Raw genomic sequence first — 17,672 nt, 5'->3', positions numbered from 1 at the left:
TAGAGTTTTTGCTACAAAAATGATGTGAAAACCATCCTGATCACTCATTCATACAAAACGTCCTTGTTACTTTCATAACCTCCGTTCCCTGATGGAGGGAACAAGACGTTCTGTCGATGTAGTGACACTTGGTGTCACTCTTGGGAGCCCCAAACACCTCTGATTTTGAAAAAAGGCCAATGGGAATTGGCGAGTGGAATTTGCATGCCACTCCCCCGGACATGCGGGTATAAAAGGAGCTGGCTCACAACCACTCATTCAGGTTTTGTGCTGAGGAGCCGAGACAAGGTCTCGGCAGGTAGTTCAGTATTGTGGCAAGAGGGACACAACGTCTTGTTCCCTCCATCAGGGAATGGAGGTTACTAAAGTAACCAGAACGTTCCCTATCTGTCACTCACTCGACGTTGCGTCGATGTAGTGACACTAGGGGTCCCTATACGAAATGCCACAATAAGCTGAACTGTGTTACGTGGACTGGCAGTGCGAGACGGGCAGACCGCTGTGTGCCTCGTAGCCAATGCACCAGGCCGTCACATAACCTCCTCAAACACTCTTATGAGCGTCGAACGGTCCTTTCGGGGACAAGTTGACTGCCCAAAAAATAGGGGTGCGAGGTCTTGAGCCACGCCGATGCAGGATGTGCTGAATAGCCTCTGTCTGCTGTTTCACTGCCAAGTACTGCTGGGCGATGTCCTCGGTGTCGCTGAACAGGCTGACCTGGGAGACGGGGTCGTCAAGGAACCGTATCTTGTCAGCTTCTCACATCTCGACCAAGTCGAGCCATAGGTGGCACTCCTGGACCACCAGGGTGGACATTGCCTGCCCGAGAGTCCGCGCCGTGACCTTACTCGCCCGGAGAGCGAGGTCAGTCGCAGAGCGCAGCTCCTGCCTCAATCCCGAGTCAGAACTACCCTCATGCAGTTCTCTTAGCACCTTGGCTTGGTGCACTTGCAGCAGAGTCATGGCATGCAGGGTGGAGGCGGCCTGTCCAGTGGCACTGCAGGCCTTAGTCGCCATAAACGACGTAACCCTACAGGCGCTGGACGGGGGTCTCAGGTGGCCCCGCCAGGTGGTGCCATTTTGCGGGCATAGGTGCACCGCAACCACCTTATCCACCTGGGGAATCACCGAGTACCCCCTGGCAGCCCCACCATCAAGGGTAGTGAGAGCAGAGGAGCTCAGAGACCGGGTCCGGGCAGTGAAAAGGTGCATGCCACGACCTCGTGAGCTCCTCATGCACCAGAAAGGGGGCGGGGTGCAGCCGTGAGCGGCGCTCCGGGCCCAGGAACCAATCATCAGGCTGCGAGGGTTCGGGGGGGTGGAGGGTTCCACTCCAGCCTGACACACGCAGCTGCCTGGGCAAACATGGCTGCCAGCTGCACGTCAGGCTGCGACTGGGCGACCGCACCTGAAGGTGGGAGCCCAGTCGAGTCCTCAGCGTCAGACTGGACAGCCCGCTCTCTGATGCTGCAATCGAGAGCTCATCCACTTTGCGAGCGCCGAAACAAGATCGTGAACTCACTTTGAGACGAGCCGGCGGTCTCATCCCAGCGGGGCAAACGAGCGTACTGGGGAATGGGAGGTCCGTAGGGAGTTACCCGGCAAAGTGGCTCCCATTGGGGTCCCAAATCACCCCCAGTGCTAACCTATGCGGCCTCAAACCTGTAGGTAGAAGGACCAAGGTGGGGAGCCGCTGGGGTGGTCTTTCCCTCTAACAAAGGAAAAACCGCGACCGTAACGTTGCCATGGTCACGCTCTCGCAGTGAGAACATGACCCGTCCACGAACGCTGTCTCCGCGTGGGCAGCGGCCAAGCACATAAGACCACGATCGTGGCCATCAGAAGCGGAGAGGTAATGACCACAACCAGGAAATACACTCCGCTAATGCCACTCTTTCAGTAGGAAGAATATACTCTTTTAGCTGCTGAAGCACCAAGGGGCGTTCTCTGCACTTCACCAGTGCAAGAGGGGGAGAAGCCGCTGTAATGCGCCGTAAATCCAACAGCTTTTCGAGGTGAATGGCTCGGCAGAGTAATTCAGCTCAAAGAACACAACCATTCGGCTCCGAAGAGAAAATCTGAATGAGTGGTTGCGATCCAGCTCCTTTTATACCCGTATGTCTGGGGGAGTGGCATGCAAATTCCTCTCGCCAATTCCCATTGGCCTTTATTCAAAATCAGAGGTGTTTGGGGCTCTCAAGTCGAGTCGAGTGAGTGACAGATAGGGAACAATATAGTCATGTAACTTTTGTAAGACACTTTTAGTGTTCGAAATGCCATATGCGAGGAGGCGTGGATGATCATGAATATTGATGTGATTCACACCTGAGGAGACAAAGACCCCTCCCCTGAGAGAGAATGAATGTGAGGAGACTTAATGATTGAATGTATTGTTTGTAGTTTAAGTTAAAAGAAGTAATCTGACTATACATTTTCTTTACATAAATATGTTTTAGATCTGTAAGATTTTTTAATGTTTTTAAAAGAAGTCTCTCCTGCTCACCAAGGCTGCATTTATTTGCTCAAAAATACAGCAAAAACAGTGATATTGTGAAATATTTTTACAATTTAAAATAACTGTTTTCTATTTGAATATATTGTAAAATGCAGTTTATTCCTGTGATCAAAGCTGAATTTTCAGCATCATTACTGCATCTTCAGTGTCACATGATCCTTCAGAAATCATTCTAATATGCTAATTTTCTAATATGGGCATATTTACAGCACATTTTACACATTTACACCCAAACAGATATTTGCAAGCACAAGCTTCGTTGATGATAATGAGGCAGCATAAACACTAGTTAAAATATAATCTAATCATTCATATTATTTTTATATCATATTACATATCATACAGCATACAATTTAAATACCTGCTTTAGCCGAAACAACACTTAAATGTAACTAAAACTTGCCTATTAGGACATATTTCAAATTTCAATACTCTGAATCCTGGCTGGCAAGTCTGGAAATAGTCCAACTAGTAAAATATGCACATGTTTATATAAAATAGCATGTCAACTAATATGTAAGTAAAACTAAATGACTTACTCATCCGAAATTGTCTCCTCGGCTGGATCAAGTCGCTCTTCAAAAGGCAGTGTTGGGGGCGTTAACATTTGCATAGATCACCTCAGCACATTACCGTATGAATAGCGCGCTCTGCTGGTGGGTGTGATCACATTAGCGATAATTAGCTGAGCCAGGAGAAACTGTACATCGCTTTGTTTCATTCAGATTACATTGCAGGAGAATATTTGTTTTAAATTTGAATTGGTTAATTTAAATATAGATATTTTAAGCTTTCTTTAGACATATGTTTCATGTTTGTGTGATAAGTATTCGCAGAGTTTCAGTTAATTTTTGTGACATGTTTCAGAAAGATGCTCGCGGAGACAGAGACGGCTGAAAGCGCACCCTGTTTATTTTCTTTATTTTACAAAAGCACAAGGTTTTGTTGTTATTGTGATTGTACACAAATAAAAGTAGACCCTTTATACTCTTTAATGATGTCTTACACTTATCTGTTTGCCCAAAAATGACAGAGTATTTTAAGTTGGTTCCGCTGTTATGAGGAAAAAATCCAGCAGGACGCGCCGGCGTGTCCGTCGACCCCTGAGGCTTAACCTCCAGTGTGCAGTCTGTCTGCACTGGTCTCAGAAGCATATTTTTTTCAATGTGAAAATGCACAGTAAATATAGGATTTCTAATGAAAACCTTGTGCTATTGTACACATTAGTGTAAATTGTGTTTATCAGCTTGCCGTTTCGCGATAAATTGCTCAAAATTTTAAAAATATCAGATGAAACTAGAGACTCTAATCTTTTGACTCAAATAGGTTTCAATGTAAAAACTTAATTAGGTTTCTTACCAGATTTTTTTTTTCTTCAGTTTTTTAGCCGTTTCTCCCAAAGCCATGTTGTTTTGTCACATGAATCTGTACGCCAAAAGTGTAACCCTTTTCTGACAGCCAAGAGTCTCCTAAAATGAGATCAGTCGGTTTAAATGAAGTGAAATTATGCGTTGCATATAGCAAGGCCAAACTACAACATCTATGCATGTGAACGCGGTGTCGCACGAGGTTAAAGTCACTTTTTGTCTTGTCTGAATGCTTTAATTTTCCAGTGCCACAATATTATATATATCTGTATATATATAATATACACTACCGGTCAAAAGTTTTGAAACACTTGATTGAAATCTTTCTCATGATCTTAAAAATCTTTTGATCTGAAGGCATATGCTTAAATGTTTGAAATTAGTTTTGTAGACAAAAATATAATTGTGCCAAAATATTAATTTATTTCATTATAAAACAAAAATGTTATAAAAAAAAAAAAAAAAAAATTTTTTTGAAATTGATGACTTGGACCAAATAATAAAGAAAAGCAGCCAATATGTGCCCAACATAGATGGGAACTCCTTCAATACTGTTTAAAAAGCATCCCAGGGTGATACCTCAAGAAGTTGCTTGAGAAAATGTCAAGAGTACATGTCTGCAAATTCTAGGCAAAGGGTGACTACTTTGAAGATGCTAAAATATAACACAGTTCTGACTTCAACTGTATATATATATATATATATATATATATATATATATATATATATATATATATATATATGTTGAAGTCAGAATTTTACATACACCTTAGCCAAATACATTTAAACTTTTTCACAATTCCTGACATTTAATCATAGAAAACATTCCCTGTATTAGGTCAGTTAGGATCACTACTTTATTTTAAGAATGTGAAATGTCAGAATAATAGTAGAGAGAATTATTTATTTCAGCTTTTATTTCTTTCATCATATTCCAAGTGGGTCAGAAGTTTACATACACTTTGTTAGTATTTGGTAGCATTGCCTTTAACTTGTTTAACTTGGGTCAAACGTTTTGGGTAGCCTTCCACAAGCTTCTCACAATAAGTTGCTGGTCTTGAGATGTTGCTTCAATATATCCACATAATTTTCCTTCCTCATGATACCATCTATTTTGTGAAGTGCACCAGTCCCTCCTGCAGCAAATTATCCCCACAACATGATACTGCCAACCCCATGCTTCACGGTTGGGATGGTGTTCTTCAGCTTGCAAGCCTCACCCTTCTTCCTCCAAACATAAGGATGGTCATTATGGCAAAACAGTTACATTTTTGTTTCATCAGACCAGAGGACATTTCTCCAAAAAGCAAGATCTTTGTCCCCATGTGCACTTGCAAACTGTAGCCTGGCAGTTTTGGAGCAGTGGCTTCTTCCTTGCTGAGCAGCCTTTCAGGTTATGTCGATATAGGACTTGTTTTACTGTGGATATAGATACTTGTCTACCTTTTTTCTCCAGCATCCAAACATAAGGATGGTCATTATGGCAAAACAGTTACATTTTTGTTTCATCAGACCAGAGGACATTTCTCCAAAAAGCAAGATCTTTGTCCCCATGTGCACTTGCAAACTGTAGCCTGGCAGTTTTGGAGCAGTGGCTTCTTCCTTGCTGAGCAGCCTTTCAGGTTATGTCGATATAGGACTTGTTTTACTGTGGATATAGATACTTGTCTACCTTTTTTCTCCAGCATCTTCACAAGGTCCAATGCTGTTGTTCTGGGATTTATTTGCACTTTTCGCATCAATCTACGTTATCTCTAGGAGACAGAATGCATCTTCTTCTTGAACAGTATGATGAATGCGTGGTCCCATGGTGTTTATACTTGTGTACTATTGTTTGTACAGATGAACATGGTACCTTCACGTGTTTGGAAATTGCTCCCAAGGATGAACCAGACTTGTGGAGGTCAACAATTGTTTTTTTTTTTTTGTTTTTTTTGAGGTCTTGGATGATTTCTTTTGATTTTCCCATGATGTGAAGCAAAGAGGCACTGAGTTTGAAGGTAGAACTTAACATACATCCACAGGTACACCTCCAATTCAGTACAACTCCTATCAGAAGCTAATTGGCTAATTGTCTAAAGGCTTGACATCATTTTCTGGAATTTTCCAAGCTGCTTAAAGGCACAATTAACTGTGCATGTAAAATTCTGATCCACTGAAATTGTGATATAGTCAATTAAAAGTGAAACAATCGGTCTGTAAAAAATTGTTGGAAAAATGACTTATGTCATGCACAAAGTAGATGTACTAAACAACTTGCCAAAACTATAGTTTGCTAATATTAAATATGTGGAGTGGCTAAAAAAGGAGTTTTAATGACTTCAACCTAAGTGTATGTAAATTCTGACTTCAACTATATATAGTTTTTCTGTTTTTCTTTAGGATTTATTTTTCCATAGTGTTCCAATAATCTAATTTCCCTCTATGCATGTTACATGCAGTTATAATGATCTCATGATAGTCATAACATACACTTTAATGCTTCATTTTTTTAAGAATGTGTTGAAAGGTTAGTTTACCCTAAAATGAAAATTCTGTCATAATTTACTCACCCTCATGTCATTCCAAACCCAAATTACTTTCTTCCTCTGAACATAAAAGAAAAAGCATTGAAGAACACAGCATTCACGCTGCTCTTTTCCATACAATTAAAGTGAAAGTGGTCCTGATGCTGCCGAGTTTCAAAAATGATAAAAAGGACCATAAATATGATGCATAAAGATGCTTCAGTGTTGCCAAACATCATTATATCATTAAGAATATTTCAGTTCTGTAGGTCTATACAATGCAAGTGAATGGGTGCCAAAATGTGATGCTCCAAAAAGCACATGAAGGAATCATAAAAGTAATCCATAAGACTCCAGTAGTTAACTCCATATCTTCAGAAGTGATATGATAGGTGTGGGTGAGAAACAGATCAAGATTTTTAATTTTTTGCTAGACATTTCATCTCCCTGCCCAGCAAGGGGCGATATATAGAGAAGAATGTGAATCACAAAAAACTCAAGTAGATGAATGTGAAAGTGATCTGTTTCTCATCCACACCTATCACATCGCTTCTGAATATACTGATTTAACCACTGCAGTCTTATGGATTACTTTTATGCTGACTTATGTGATTTTTTTTTTTTTTTTTTAAGTTTTAAAATGTTGGCATCCATTCACTTGCATTGTATGGACCAAAAGAGCTGAAAAATTCTTCTAAAAATCTTCATTTGAGTTCTGCAGAAGAAAGAAAGTCATACACATCTGGCACGAGGGTGAGTAAATGATGAGAGAATTTGTATTTTGGGGTAAACTATCCTCTTAAGGGCTCTTGTCAGATCTGAATGAATTTGTCAATAAATATAGAGGTTTTGGAAACATTTCAACCCCGGACGCGGAACACTCACTGTGTCTGAAACTGCCCCCTATTCACTATATAGTGCACTATGTCTGTTGTATGCCATTTTGTAGGAGTGTCTAAATTCTGAGTCATCCACTCATCCCCTACTTTTGTTCACTCATTCTTACCCACAATGCACTCTAATTTCGAGTGTACATTTGACGTACACTCAGCGACGGTTAATTGCCCATAATCCACCGCGGGGAAGATGTACGAGCTGGGAGTTTACTGCTTCCTTCACTCCTCCAATGTTTTATTTCATGCTGAATGTATTAAATTACTTTTTGACAAATCATTACTTGATTGAAATAACATAATAAATATAGAGGTAAAACATACAGATACATTTTAAAATGTACTCTATTTATATTTATACAGAATTTTGTCATAAAGAATTCTTTATTTACTAAATAATTCACTGAGGTGATATTATTTTAACTCAGGAGACTGCACACAGTAAAAATTATAATTCTGTGAATGATTTAAATATTCAATTATAACATGTAGGTTATGTTCATTTGGTCGGTTGAGGGCGCTATATGCCCAGAAACGCTACCCATCTTGTAATGGAGTTTAAAGATACTAAAGTATAACAAATAAATACAATAATGTACATTTGATAAAATGTGTTTACTCTTAATATTAACATATAATATGTAACTGTATATTAAAAATGACAAACTGAATGAAGATTTATTGTATTCATATATTATTTAATAAGAAAAACAAGTATGGCCCAAGTATTTTAAAAGTTCATATGTGATGTTGTTTCTGTGACAGCCCCAGAGCTCCGACGCTCGGTGTATACGTCAGCATCCGAATACACTCACTCATTTCGTCCACTCACTGCTGAGATATAATGCACTCACTGCCATTCACTATATAGGAAATAGTGAATGAGTGAATGATTTTGGACACAGCCACTCTCTTCGCCATACGATCGCCTCGTGCCCGCACATCTCTCACGCTCACGCCTCTCTCACCTCACTGTGCACGTGCAGAAATGCTGTCTGTTAGCACTCCAGTTGTCAATCACGCGAATGGCAGGGCAAAAGGCATGTACACTTAACTTGGATGTTAACATGGATTTATACAGTTAATCAGTCGGAAGTAGCTTCGATAGTTGCAAGTAAATGCGTAAATACTGCTCATGACATGCATGACGCAGGACAAAGCACACTGATATATTGCTGCACTAATTAAATAATTTACACTTAGAAACTAATGTCATAAGAGGCTGTATTTAAAGAATCAGCCTGAAAATGACCATCACCATGTCACAGAAAAGCCCACGTTATCATTAGAGCCACAATTTACCTCAGACTCAGTGCTGCCATAAATTGGAGCTTCAATTTTAATCTTGAAATATCTGCTTGTCTTGGTGTTAAATGAAGGCATTGCATGACGAAACTATTCTTTTTTCACTGTGCAGAGCGAAGAAAGTGTTTCACTTTGAAGAGCTTGATGCTGCAGCAGTGATGGACTCGACTTGAGTGACAGTCTGTGATAGCGCGCACAGCTGAACTTCCGCTGTCGTAAAAAGTCCCATTAAATAATCTCTAAATAAATTATGCATTAATTAAAACTAAACCCAGTAATGTAACGACAGGAACACCGCCCATTGTAATGAAGTAATTAAAAAAATGTCATTAGAAATTTACTTGAGTGAGAGTAAAAAGTACCCACTTTTAAACCTACTCCAAAAGTACCTTTTTTTCCAAAAGGTTACTCAAGTAAATGTAACGGAGTAAATGTAGCGCATTACTACCCACCTCTGGGCAGAGGGCAATATTTTCAGCAAATAACTTACATTTTGTGTCTGTTCCCCACACAAACATAGTATTCCAAACTCAGAAAACTTAGAATATATATCGAACAAGTAGTATGGACCACATCAATGATACATTTACACTGCTTTTTTTTTTGTTTTTTTGTACCTCGACAGTCCCAGTCCCCATTCACTTTTTTTTTTTTTTTGGTATGGAAAAGAGTAATAAGATCATACAGCAAAACATCTAATTTGTGTTCTTTGGAAGAAAAAAAAAGTAACACAGAATTGGAACGACTTGAGGAAGAGTACATGTTTCACAGTTGCTTAGAATATCACATAAACCTCAAATTGACAACTGTAAACAAAATGAGCTATATTGACAGCATCAATCTGTCTCTCTCTCTCTCTCTGGCTCTCGTTTCATCTCTTCCTCCTCTTCCCATGGCCTCTCCCCCTCTTTAATCCTTGTGCAGTGAAAGGTGGTAGAATGGATTTCAAAGGCTATGCCTTTAACCCCACCTCAATATTAGTTTTTATTATTGTTATTGCCAGCTACCGTGCTGGTGGCAGCCGGGCTGCGGCGTGCAATTCCGTCTGGGCCCCGACTGATAAAAGCTCATATGTTGCCTCTAGCCTGCAGGTCTGCAGGAGGGAGTGAACACAAAATTTTTGAAGCGATGGGGATTTTTTTTTTTGTTTTTTTTTTTTTTTTTTCAGTGCACAAAGCTTTATGGTTAAGCATGCTGAGACATCCGGTCACACGCTTGAGATGTTCTCAGTTCAGAAATCTGTGCCGTGCCGTGGCTGAGCAGCTGTGAGAGAGGTATGGTGGGACATGGCAGGTGGAGATACTTTTGTGCCGGGCTTGTGGGTTTTATCTTGCAGTGTCTGATGAAAATGTCAAAGAAAAGCTTTGTGCGCTGATGACCAGCAAGGCCACAGCAAGTTAGGAGTCACTCATCCTTGTGTTCAGAACATCAGCAAAGAGCAGACTTTACTGTAGAATACAACAGATTTTTATTTTTATATTTTTATTCTTGATAAAACTCTTGTGTTTGTTTCCTTTTGTAAAGGGTTCATAACTGCTGTATAAAAATAAAGTAGTGGTAACCAACCTCATACATATACATTTCACCTCAAAACTGCAGCGATACATGTAATGAAACAGATAAGGTCTCCTAAGCAGCCAGATTGGCCCGGTTGCTAGGGAGGATAGAGTCACATGGGTTAACCTCCTCGTGGTTGTGATATAGTGGTTCGTGCTCTCGATGGGGCGCATGAGAAGTTGTGTGCGAGATCGCAGGGAATAGCGTGAGCCTCCACACGTGATAAGATGCGTGGGCTGACTGTCTCAGAAGCGGAGGCAACTGAGATTTGTCCTCCACCACCCGGACTGATGTGAGCAACTGCACCACCACGTGGACACAGTGAGCATTGGGAATTGGGCATGTCAAATTGGGGAGAAAAAGGGAGAAAATCCACCACCACCAAAAAAAAATTAAAAATGCAGACCAAAGCTTCAAAATTTGTGAGACTGCAATTCATAACACAACGCAAGTACATGTTGCATTCTAAACATTACTACATGTGGCGCTTTAGCGGACATTTGTGTGAACTGCCCGCTTCTACTGTGAGTTTTCTCTTTCAAGCCAACTAAAAGTCATGGCGGAACAACAGTTTAAAGAGAGTACTGCTGAGCATGTAAGTTAAAGTCCTCAATAATAACATCCAGTTTATTTGCATAGATAGACTTCTGAAGGTAACTATATCGCCCCCTTGAGTACTGAGGTTTGTTACCACCACAGTAATACAAAAACAATGGACCACACTTTGGATAAGTGCTTACATCAAGTATGCAAACTTGCATAAAGTATGGCTTTAGAATTTAACAGATAGTTTTTGACTACTGTACCTTTACAACCTAACTTTGCATATGCTGACTCATTGTATTTCAGGTCTGGATCTGAGACAGGCTCAAGTGGTGGCGCTATCTACCGGCACTAAATGCATTAATGGAGAGTATATGAGTGACCAGGGACTGGTGGTAAATGACTGTCATGCAGAAATCACGACCAGACGAGCACTGCTACGGTTCCTGTACTCTCAGCTAGAGTTACACCTCAGGTAACTTACACACAGTGTGTTTTTGCTTTACTGTGTAAATTTTAATATATGGTAATTATATGTACTGTATATATTCTTTATTATATACATTAAGGTTCCCTATAACGTTATAAAGGAATGCTCTTGGTTAGTTACACTGAGTCCTAACATGTTGCGATGTGTCAAGTAATAAGCAACAGGACATTTTGTGGGTCATTTGGTTTCTATTTCTATTTGTGGCGTTATGATTTATGGTCTCAAAAAAGTCATCCACCACAATTTACTTCAATTTAAGTGTAATCGGATTGCTTTACTGATTACTTCATTGGAAAAGTAATCACATTACTGATTACTTTACTTTTGAGTTACTTTCTAAAACACTTTTACGGTCAACAAATTCAAAACAATGTCTATATTTCCTCCTTGTTAATTGTTGCATGCAAGTCATGCACTCAGCGCAATACGTTTCTCCCTTACAATGACTTTTTATGGGGTGTATGCCATTTAGCTTTTACAGAAACACAAAAAGACATACGTATGAACATGATGTGTTACACGACTTTTTAGATTAGATTACAGTAACGTATTACTTTGTAACTGGATTACACGTAACACTGATCATCAAATATATTTTGATTGGCTGTGATTTTGTAAACAGTCCCTTTCTGGTGTAGTTGCACTTATAATGCTAAGTTATTGCGTTTACTGGCTTTACATAGTCATGACAGGCGACGTCCACATTAATACATTTTTGTTTGAAAACGCATTATTTTCTATACGTTTACGCCTTCCGTTCACACTGAGACTGCATTATTTACAGTGAAAATTGAGCTTTTCGAAAACTTTCTCCCAAGTGGATAAATTTGAAAACGCCGTCTTCGCATTGTAGTGTGGTCAGGAGAAACGGAGATATTTGAAAACGATGACGTATTTGTTGTCATGTGACGCAGTCATGTGATCCATTCAACCCAAAACAATCAAGATGGCGGCCCATGTTGTAGCGGCGTTGTTGTGCCTACTATTTACATTGATAGGGTTGTTAAAGATAAATGTTACTTTGTACAACCTTCACATTGCACTCCTTCAAAGGCAACAGGAAGTTTACTCAGAATTGCTGTCTGGCGATGGTTCTGAGGTCAATTGCATTTCAGATCATACATGGAACGTTAATTTTTTTGCATGTGCAGTTAGGGGATTTAAGAGTTTATATATGTTTCAGTATGGACAAAAAACTTTTGGAAATGCTTGAAAACGGCAGATTGGATGGAGAACGTTTCAAAAATGAAAGTGCTGTTTTAAAATGTATCTGGATTTATGTGGAGGTAGCGTAGAGGAGCGCTTTCCTCCACCAAAAATGGAGCATTTCGAAAACACTCTACATTACTGCATACTTTGGAAAATGATAAAGTTAGGAAACTGAAAACTGAGTTTTCAAATGAATTGTATTAGTGTGGATGGGGTCTTAGTAAGTGATTTTATTACAGTAGTCTCATGTTAGCACATAGTCTGATAACTTATATAACATACTGTATAAACCCATTTAACATATATAGTGTTGTAGATATACTTTGATATATAAAGATATACTTTGTGTGTTTTAACATTTACTCTGCTGCCATGTATTTTGCCCCATAGACTTCCATTGTAAGTGGTAGGACTTTAAAAAAAAGTATTTTTTGATTTTACAAACTGTTTGATTTTACAAACTGAGGGAGGAGTCAAAATAATTTTCTGTAGTAATGGACATGACAAAAATGCTGTCGATCTTAACTTGCATTAATCCTGGAACATTCCTTTATTGCTTTTAACAGGGCCATGGAAGCAAACAATATTTTTGAAGAGAAAATTACTTAAAGGTGCACTCAGTAACTTTTTGAGTGTGTTAACTTGGATTTACAGTGACACCTAGTGGCCTGGATGCAGCATCATTCAAAATCATAGTTTTCAGTTGTAGGATGCCATTGTAGAAATTCACTATTCACAATCAGCCATGATTAATTTAATCCAAGAGTGAAAGTGTCCAATAACAAGATAGTTACTGAGATTAAGCGAGTAGTATTCAGCTGGTCATGTGATTCTAAAATGGCAGCCCTCATGAGGGCACCCCTGCCCCATGTAGGATAAAACAGCTTCTATAAGGTTACTGATATGACTAGAGTCTTCATCTCATGTGAGTGCTCATGATTTTATACATATGTTTCAAAATTACAATTCATTTCTTTAGGAGTTAAACTTTTTTAATGGGGAAAAAATTACTGAGTGCACCTTTAATAGCTTTGCTCATAAAGAATTTGCATTATTATTTAGAATTTGAGCCAGTGTGTTGGAGGTATCAGTGTGTGACAGTAAAGACTCTGAATGTCTTCCTTGATGTAGAAGACTGGTCCATAGAAAACCTTTCTGTAATGTCATATTTGCATACTCGCTGTCCCAGAGTGCATTATCTGCTACTTTTGTTTTGCTTGGTGCAGAGTCTATTTGAAAGATAAGTCATTATGTCCGGCAAATAAAATACCACAATGGCCATCAGAACCTTCCTCAATGGACATATCTAGTGCAACACAACTCCACCCTTGACATCACAGGTCATTTGTGTAATTAGCATTGCTTAGGTGCCAATTAGAGACAAAATGTTGTTGCATGTAATGTGTTCCCTTTGCACAGGTCACCTATTGCACTGTGGTGAAATGTTTTTTGTAAGATGTGACAATGTGGCGGTAACACTAATGATGATGATATGTGTAAAAGTGGGGCAGCACAGCAGGAAACAGTGGTGTCCTCCCTACAACTGACGAGCTACAGATCATCTGGGTTGAAGAATTATAGCTCGCTGTTTTTCAGCCATTTATTTTCGCCTTGTTCTGACAGAGAAATGATTTGAAAGTGTGTGTGTGCATGAGGGGAATGTGACAGTGATGGAACTTGCCCTGGTCGTGGCAAGGCCAATATTTGTCTCCTTTGTGTCTCTGGTCCATTATTAGCAGAAAATGTGAGTGGTGAACACTTTGGAGATGTAACCGTTTCTCATGTCTCCCCTCTCGTGTCTTTCTTCTCACCCGGGGTCTGTGATCGTTCTAAAGCAAGAGGAAAGAGGACTGGGAGCAATCGATCTTCGTACAGCACAAAGACTCCTGTTTGAGACTGAGAGAAAACATCCTTTTCCACATGTACATCAGCACATCACCCTGCGGGGACGCCCGTGTGAACTCGCCCTACGAAATCACCTCTGATTGTAAGCGTCTTTGTCTGTTTGATCAGTCCATTTGACTTTCTTTCTTATTTCCTTTTCTCTTTAGCTGGAGTGGTTTTTTGCAAGACTTTTGTTAGCTACAAAATGTCTGTTAAGCTATCACAGAGACAGAATGTCAAGTCATATACAGATATATGCAATTCATTGTCATATGTTTTTGTCACTCTTTCACTCTGTGTATATTCATGTTGTCACTTAGGGCAAAGTAACAGACACTTGGTGAAGAAGTTTCACAGTCACCTACGAACAAAGATTGAATCAGGGGAGGGAACGCTGCCCGTGAAGACCACAGGTCCCGTCCAGACGTGGGATGGAGTTCTTCAGGGAGAACAGCTCATCACCATGTCTTGCACCGACAAGATTTCCAGGTGAGTCTCGCAACCACTGAAAAGTCAGTCTTGAGCTCCCGAACAAAGAAACAACAGTAATCAAACACGAGTCTTGGCTCTTTCTAGAACATTCTCTTCTGAGGAGGCATTACATGAAAGGTATTATCATGATGTCAGACTGACAGACAAAATGCTTTCAGTGTCATTAGAACGCTTACTGTGTAAAGCTGTATCCAAAATTACAACTTTGTTGCCATGACAATGTAACGGCGGTAGAACCTGTAAGGGATTTTATCACACTACAATCATGTAGAACAGAGATTTTATCACACTAAAATCATGTTAGCATGATACTATTCTTTTGAAACAGTGCGTATTTAAATGTCTATGGAATGGCTTCATTTAATTCTATTGTAAGTGCCTTACTGTAACCACATTCTTTTTTTTTAATAAACAAAGTATAAGTTGAAATAATTTTCTGTGGTAATCAACATTATGCTACAAATGCTGTCGACTGAACCTAACTCGTACCAAAGTCTCTTTCAAGACAAGTCAGTCCACTCTGTGGCCATCTTTGAAATGCTTCTGGGCAGCTATTTTCTATGTATGCATGTGCCATAAAAGTACAGCTCCTATCTACTTGAATGGTGAAAGACCGAAATCTCCAAAACAGCTGGTCAAGATTTCAATCAAAGAACATATCTCACATAAGCAGTTAAATCTGACAACAATGGTATCATAAACTGTGCTTCTTTAGCTCAGAATATACTAAAAACGCTATTTTTTTAGGCTGGTCTAGCTAATGCGCATGCGCATTTTCGAGTTGAATGATATGCGATGTCTCTATCTGAAAGGGGATTGGCTCCTTTACCCGCAAGGCGGAACTTCCTTTTCTACATCCACCATATTGGATGTTCCAATTTCTCCCATTCATTTTAATACTAGTGTTCTGTCTCGGGCTAAATAGCCTCTTCTTGTACTGAACCCAGAACATTCTTGTGAATATAAATAGGTGGAACGAAATATAAATAGGCGGAACAAGAAATTGGATATGCATCTAAATACTGGATCTGTACATTTGGCACTGGAGTATAAATGTAGCTAAAGTCAACATCCATGATGATACTGGTAACAATTCTACCAAACAGGAAGTGCATGTTTTGGCGGACAGTGGACCAACGGTCTCCACTGTGTGATTTTTGAAGCATGAGTGCTGGACAGTGTATTGATTTAAGGTTTAGCTTTATTAGAGGATTAGTTTTTATGAGGGCAAATTAGCTTCATTTAAACAGGCCAACTTTTACATGACATTATAATGACCAATGGAAAGGTTGGTGTGATATTTACCTTGAGGGAGTCAGTTGAAGATGCAGATCTTTGGGACTGGCATTATCCCCATTAGTGTTTAATGATGACTCTTGTACTTAAGCTGTGGCTTTGATAATCCTTCAATAATTAGCTTCAGGGTGGGATACGTCACAGTGTTAATCTTTGTCCTCATGGGAGTTCTGTTTTTGTACATCTACCTTTACCCATGAGAATAGTTTTCCATCATTTACTCTCTCTCTCATGACACGATTAGTTGTGATTGAAAGGGATCATATCACAAAGAGTCAAATTGTGCTTGGTCTTTTTTTTAAATAAAAGTTCATTGTACTATGCAAACATATTGTAACCTTCAGAACTCAAAACTTCCTCCCCAGTCCAAAAAGTAAATTTATTAAAACAAAGCTGCAAAAAGATAAGAGTAATATGTGGGGAAAGTCCCCCAAACCCTGAGCAGTTCCTGGCTGTGTAGCATCTGCCACTCTGCATATCCCTCCAATGGATCCTAACAATAAGAAACAAAGTAACAAGTTAACAAGTCCTTTAACATTTCAGGCTACATCCATATTAATCTGGATTTTCAAAACTCTCTCTGTCCACACTGCCATTTTAAAGAATTTTCCAAAGGTTTCTCATCCACACTGAACCGTATGTAAACTCTTAAATCCCCTTACTGCACATGCGAAAAATCACCGTTCAATATACGGTCTGAAACACAATCGTCCACATCTTCTGTTGCCGGACATCAAATCTGAGTACCCTTCCCGTTGCTTTTGAAGGAATGCAATGTAGGCTAAAGGCTGTACAAAGTAACATGTATCTTTAACAACGCTATCAAAGTGAATATCAGGCACAAAATCGCTGCAACAACATGGGCGGCCATCTAGATTGTTTTGGATTGAATGGATCACGTGACTGTGCCATATGACAACAAATACATCATCGTTTTTAGTTATCTCAGTTTTCCCCATCCACACTACAACGGCAAGATGGTGTTTTAAAATTTATCCACTTGGAAGAGCGTTTTCAAAATTCTCAGTTTCCGCTGTCACAAATGTCGTCTCAGTGTGGAAGAAAGGCCAAAACATAGAGAAAAAGATGCGTTTTCTAATGAAAAGTCTGGACGTGGCCTTAATCTGATTTTAACAGTTTATGCGGCACAATTCAGCGTAGATTGTTGTCAGAAGGTAATGCAGGTTTTACAAAGAGTCTGTTATTGAAAAATGGGTAAGCGCAAACGACTGTAGAACCAACACTTAAATATGCAGCTTGTGAGTAAGCATTGTTACTGATTTCACATCCAAAGAGAATGTTTACAAAATGTCTTATTTAATTGTAAAGGTCAGAAAGAGGGTGGAAAATTGTCATGAAACACAAAGTTATGCCTGCTTTTGGCAGATAAAAATGTAAATAACCTTATAAGTGGACCTTAGGGTTGAAAATACATGATAATACATCACCCCTTTAATGAAGGCCTCATAATGAGGCTGTGGTTAGTTATTGCTTAATAGGTGATGAGAGTGGACAGATATTGGCCAAGGTGTAATGTCAAGAGAGTATAATTACTTCAGTTTCAGACAGTGTGTCTGTTTCACATAGCTTTCTCATCATCACTCGGTCCACACT

General features: G+C 39.5%; 1 protein-coding gene across 1 annotated transcript in view; it reads left to right on the top strand.

Annotated features, from left to right (window-relative positions):
- Positions 1-17,672, top strand: part of LOC127432007 (double-stranded RNA-specific editase B2-like) — a 55,224-nt gene that overhangs the window by 18,539 nt on the left and 19,013 nt on the right. The window contains exons 3-5 of the mRNA XM_051682736.1: positions 10,994-11,162; positions 14,222-14,373; positions 14,591-14,759. Coding sequence (XP_051538696.1) covers positions 10,994-11,162; positions 14,222-14,373; positions 14,591-14,759 — 490 coding nt within the window. The remainder of the gene's footprint in view (positions 1-10,993; positions 11,163-14,221; positions 14,374-14,590; positions 14,760-17,672) is intronic.

The sequence above is a fragment of the Myxocyprinus asiaticus genome, chromosome 41 (assembly GCF_019703515.2).
Source record: "Myxocyprinus asiaticus isolate MX2 ecotype Aquarium Trade chromosome 41, UBuf_Myxa_2, whole genome shotgun sequence".
NCBI lineage: Eukaryota > Metazoa > Chordata > Actinopteri > Cypriniformes > Catostomidae > Myxocyprinus > Myxocyprinus asiaticus.
The sequence above is the reverse complement of the archived record's forward strand: the minus strand, read 5'-3'. Positions and strand labels throughout refer to the sequence as shown.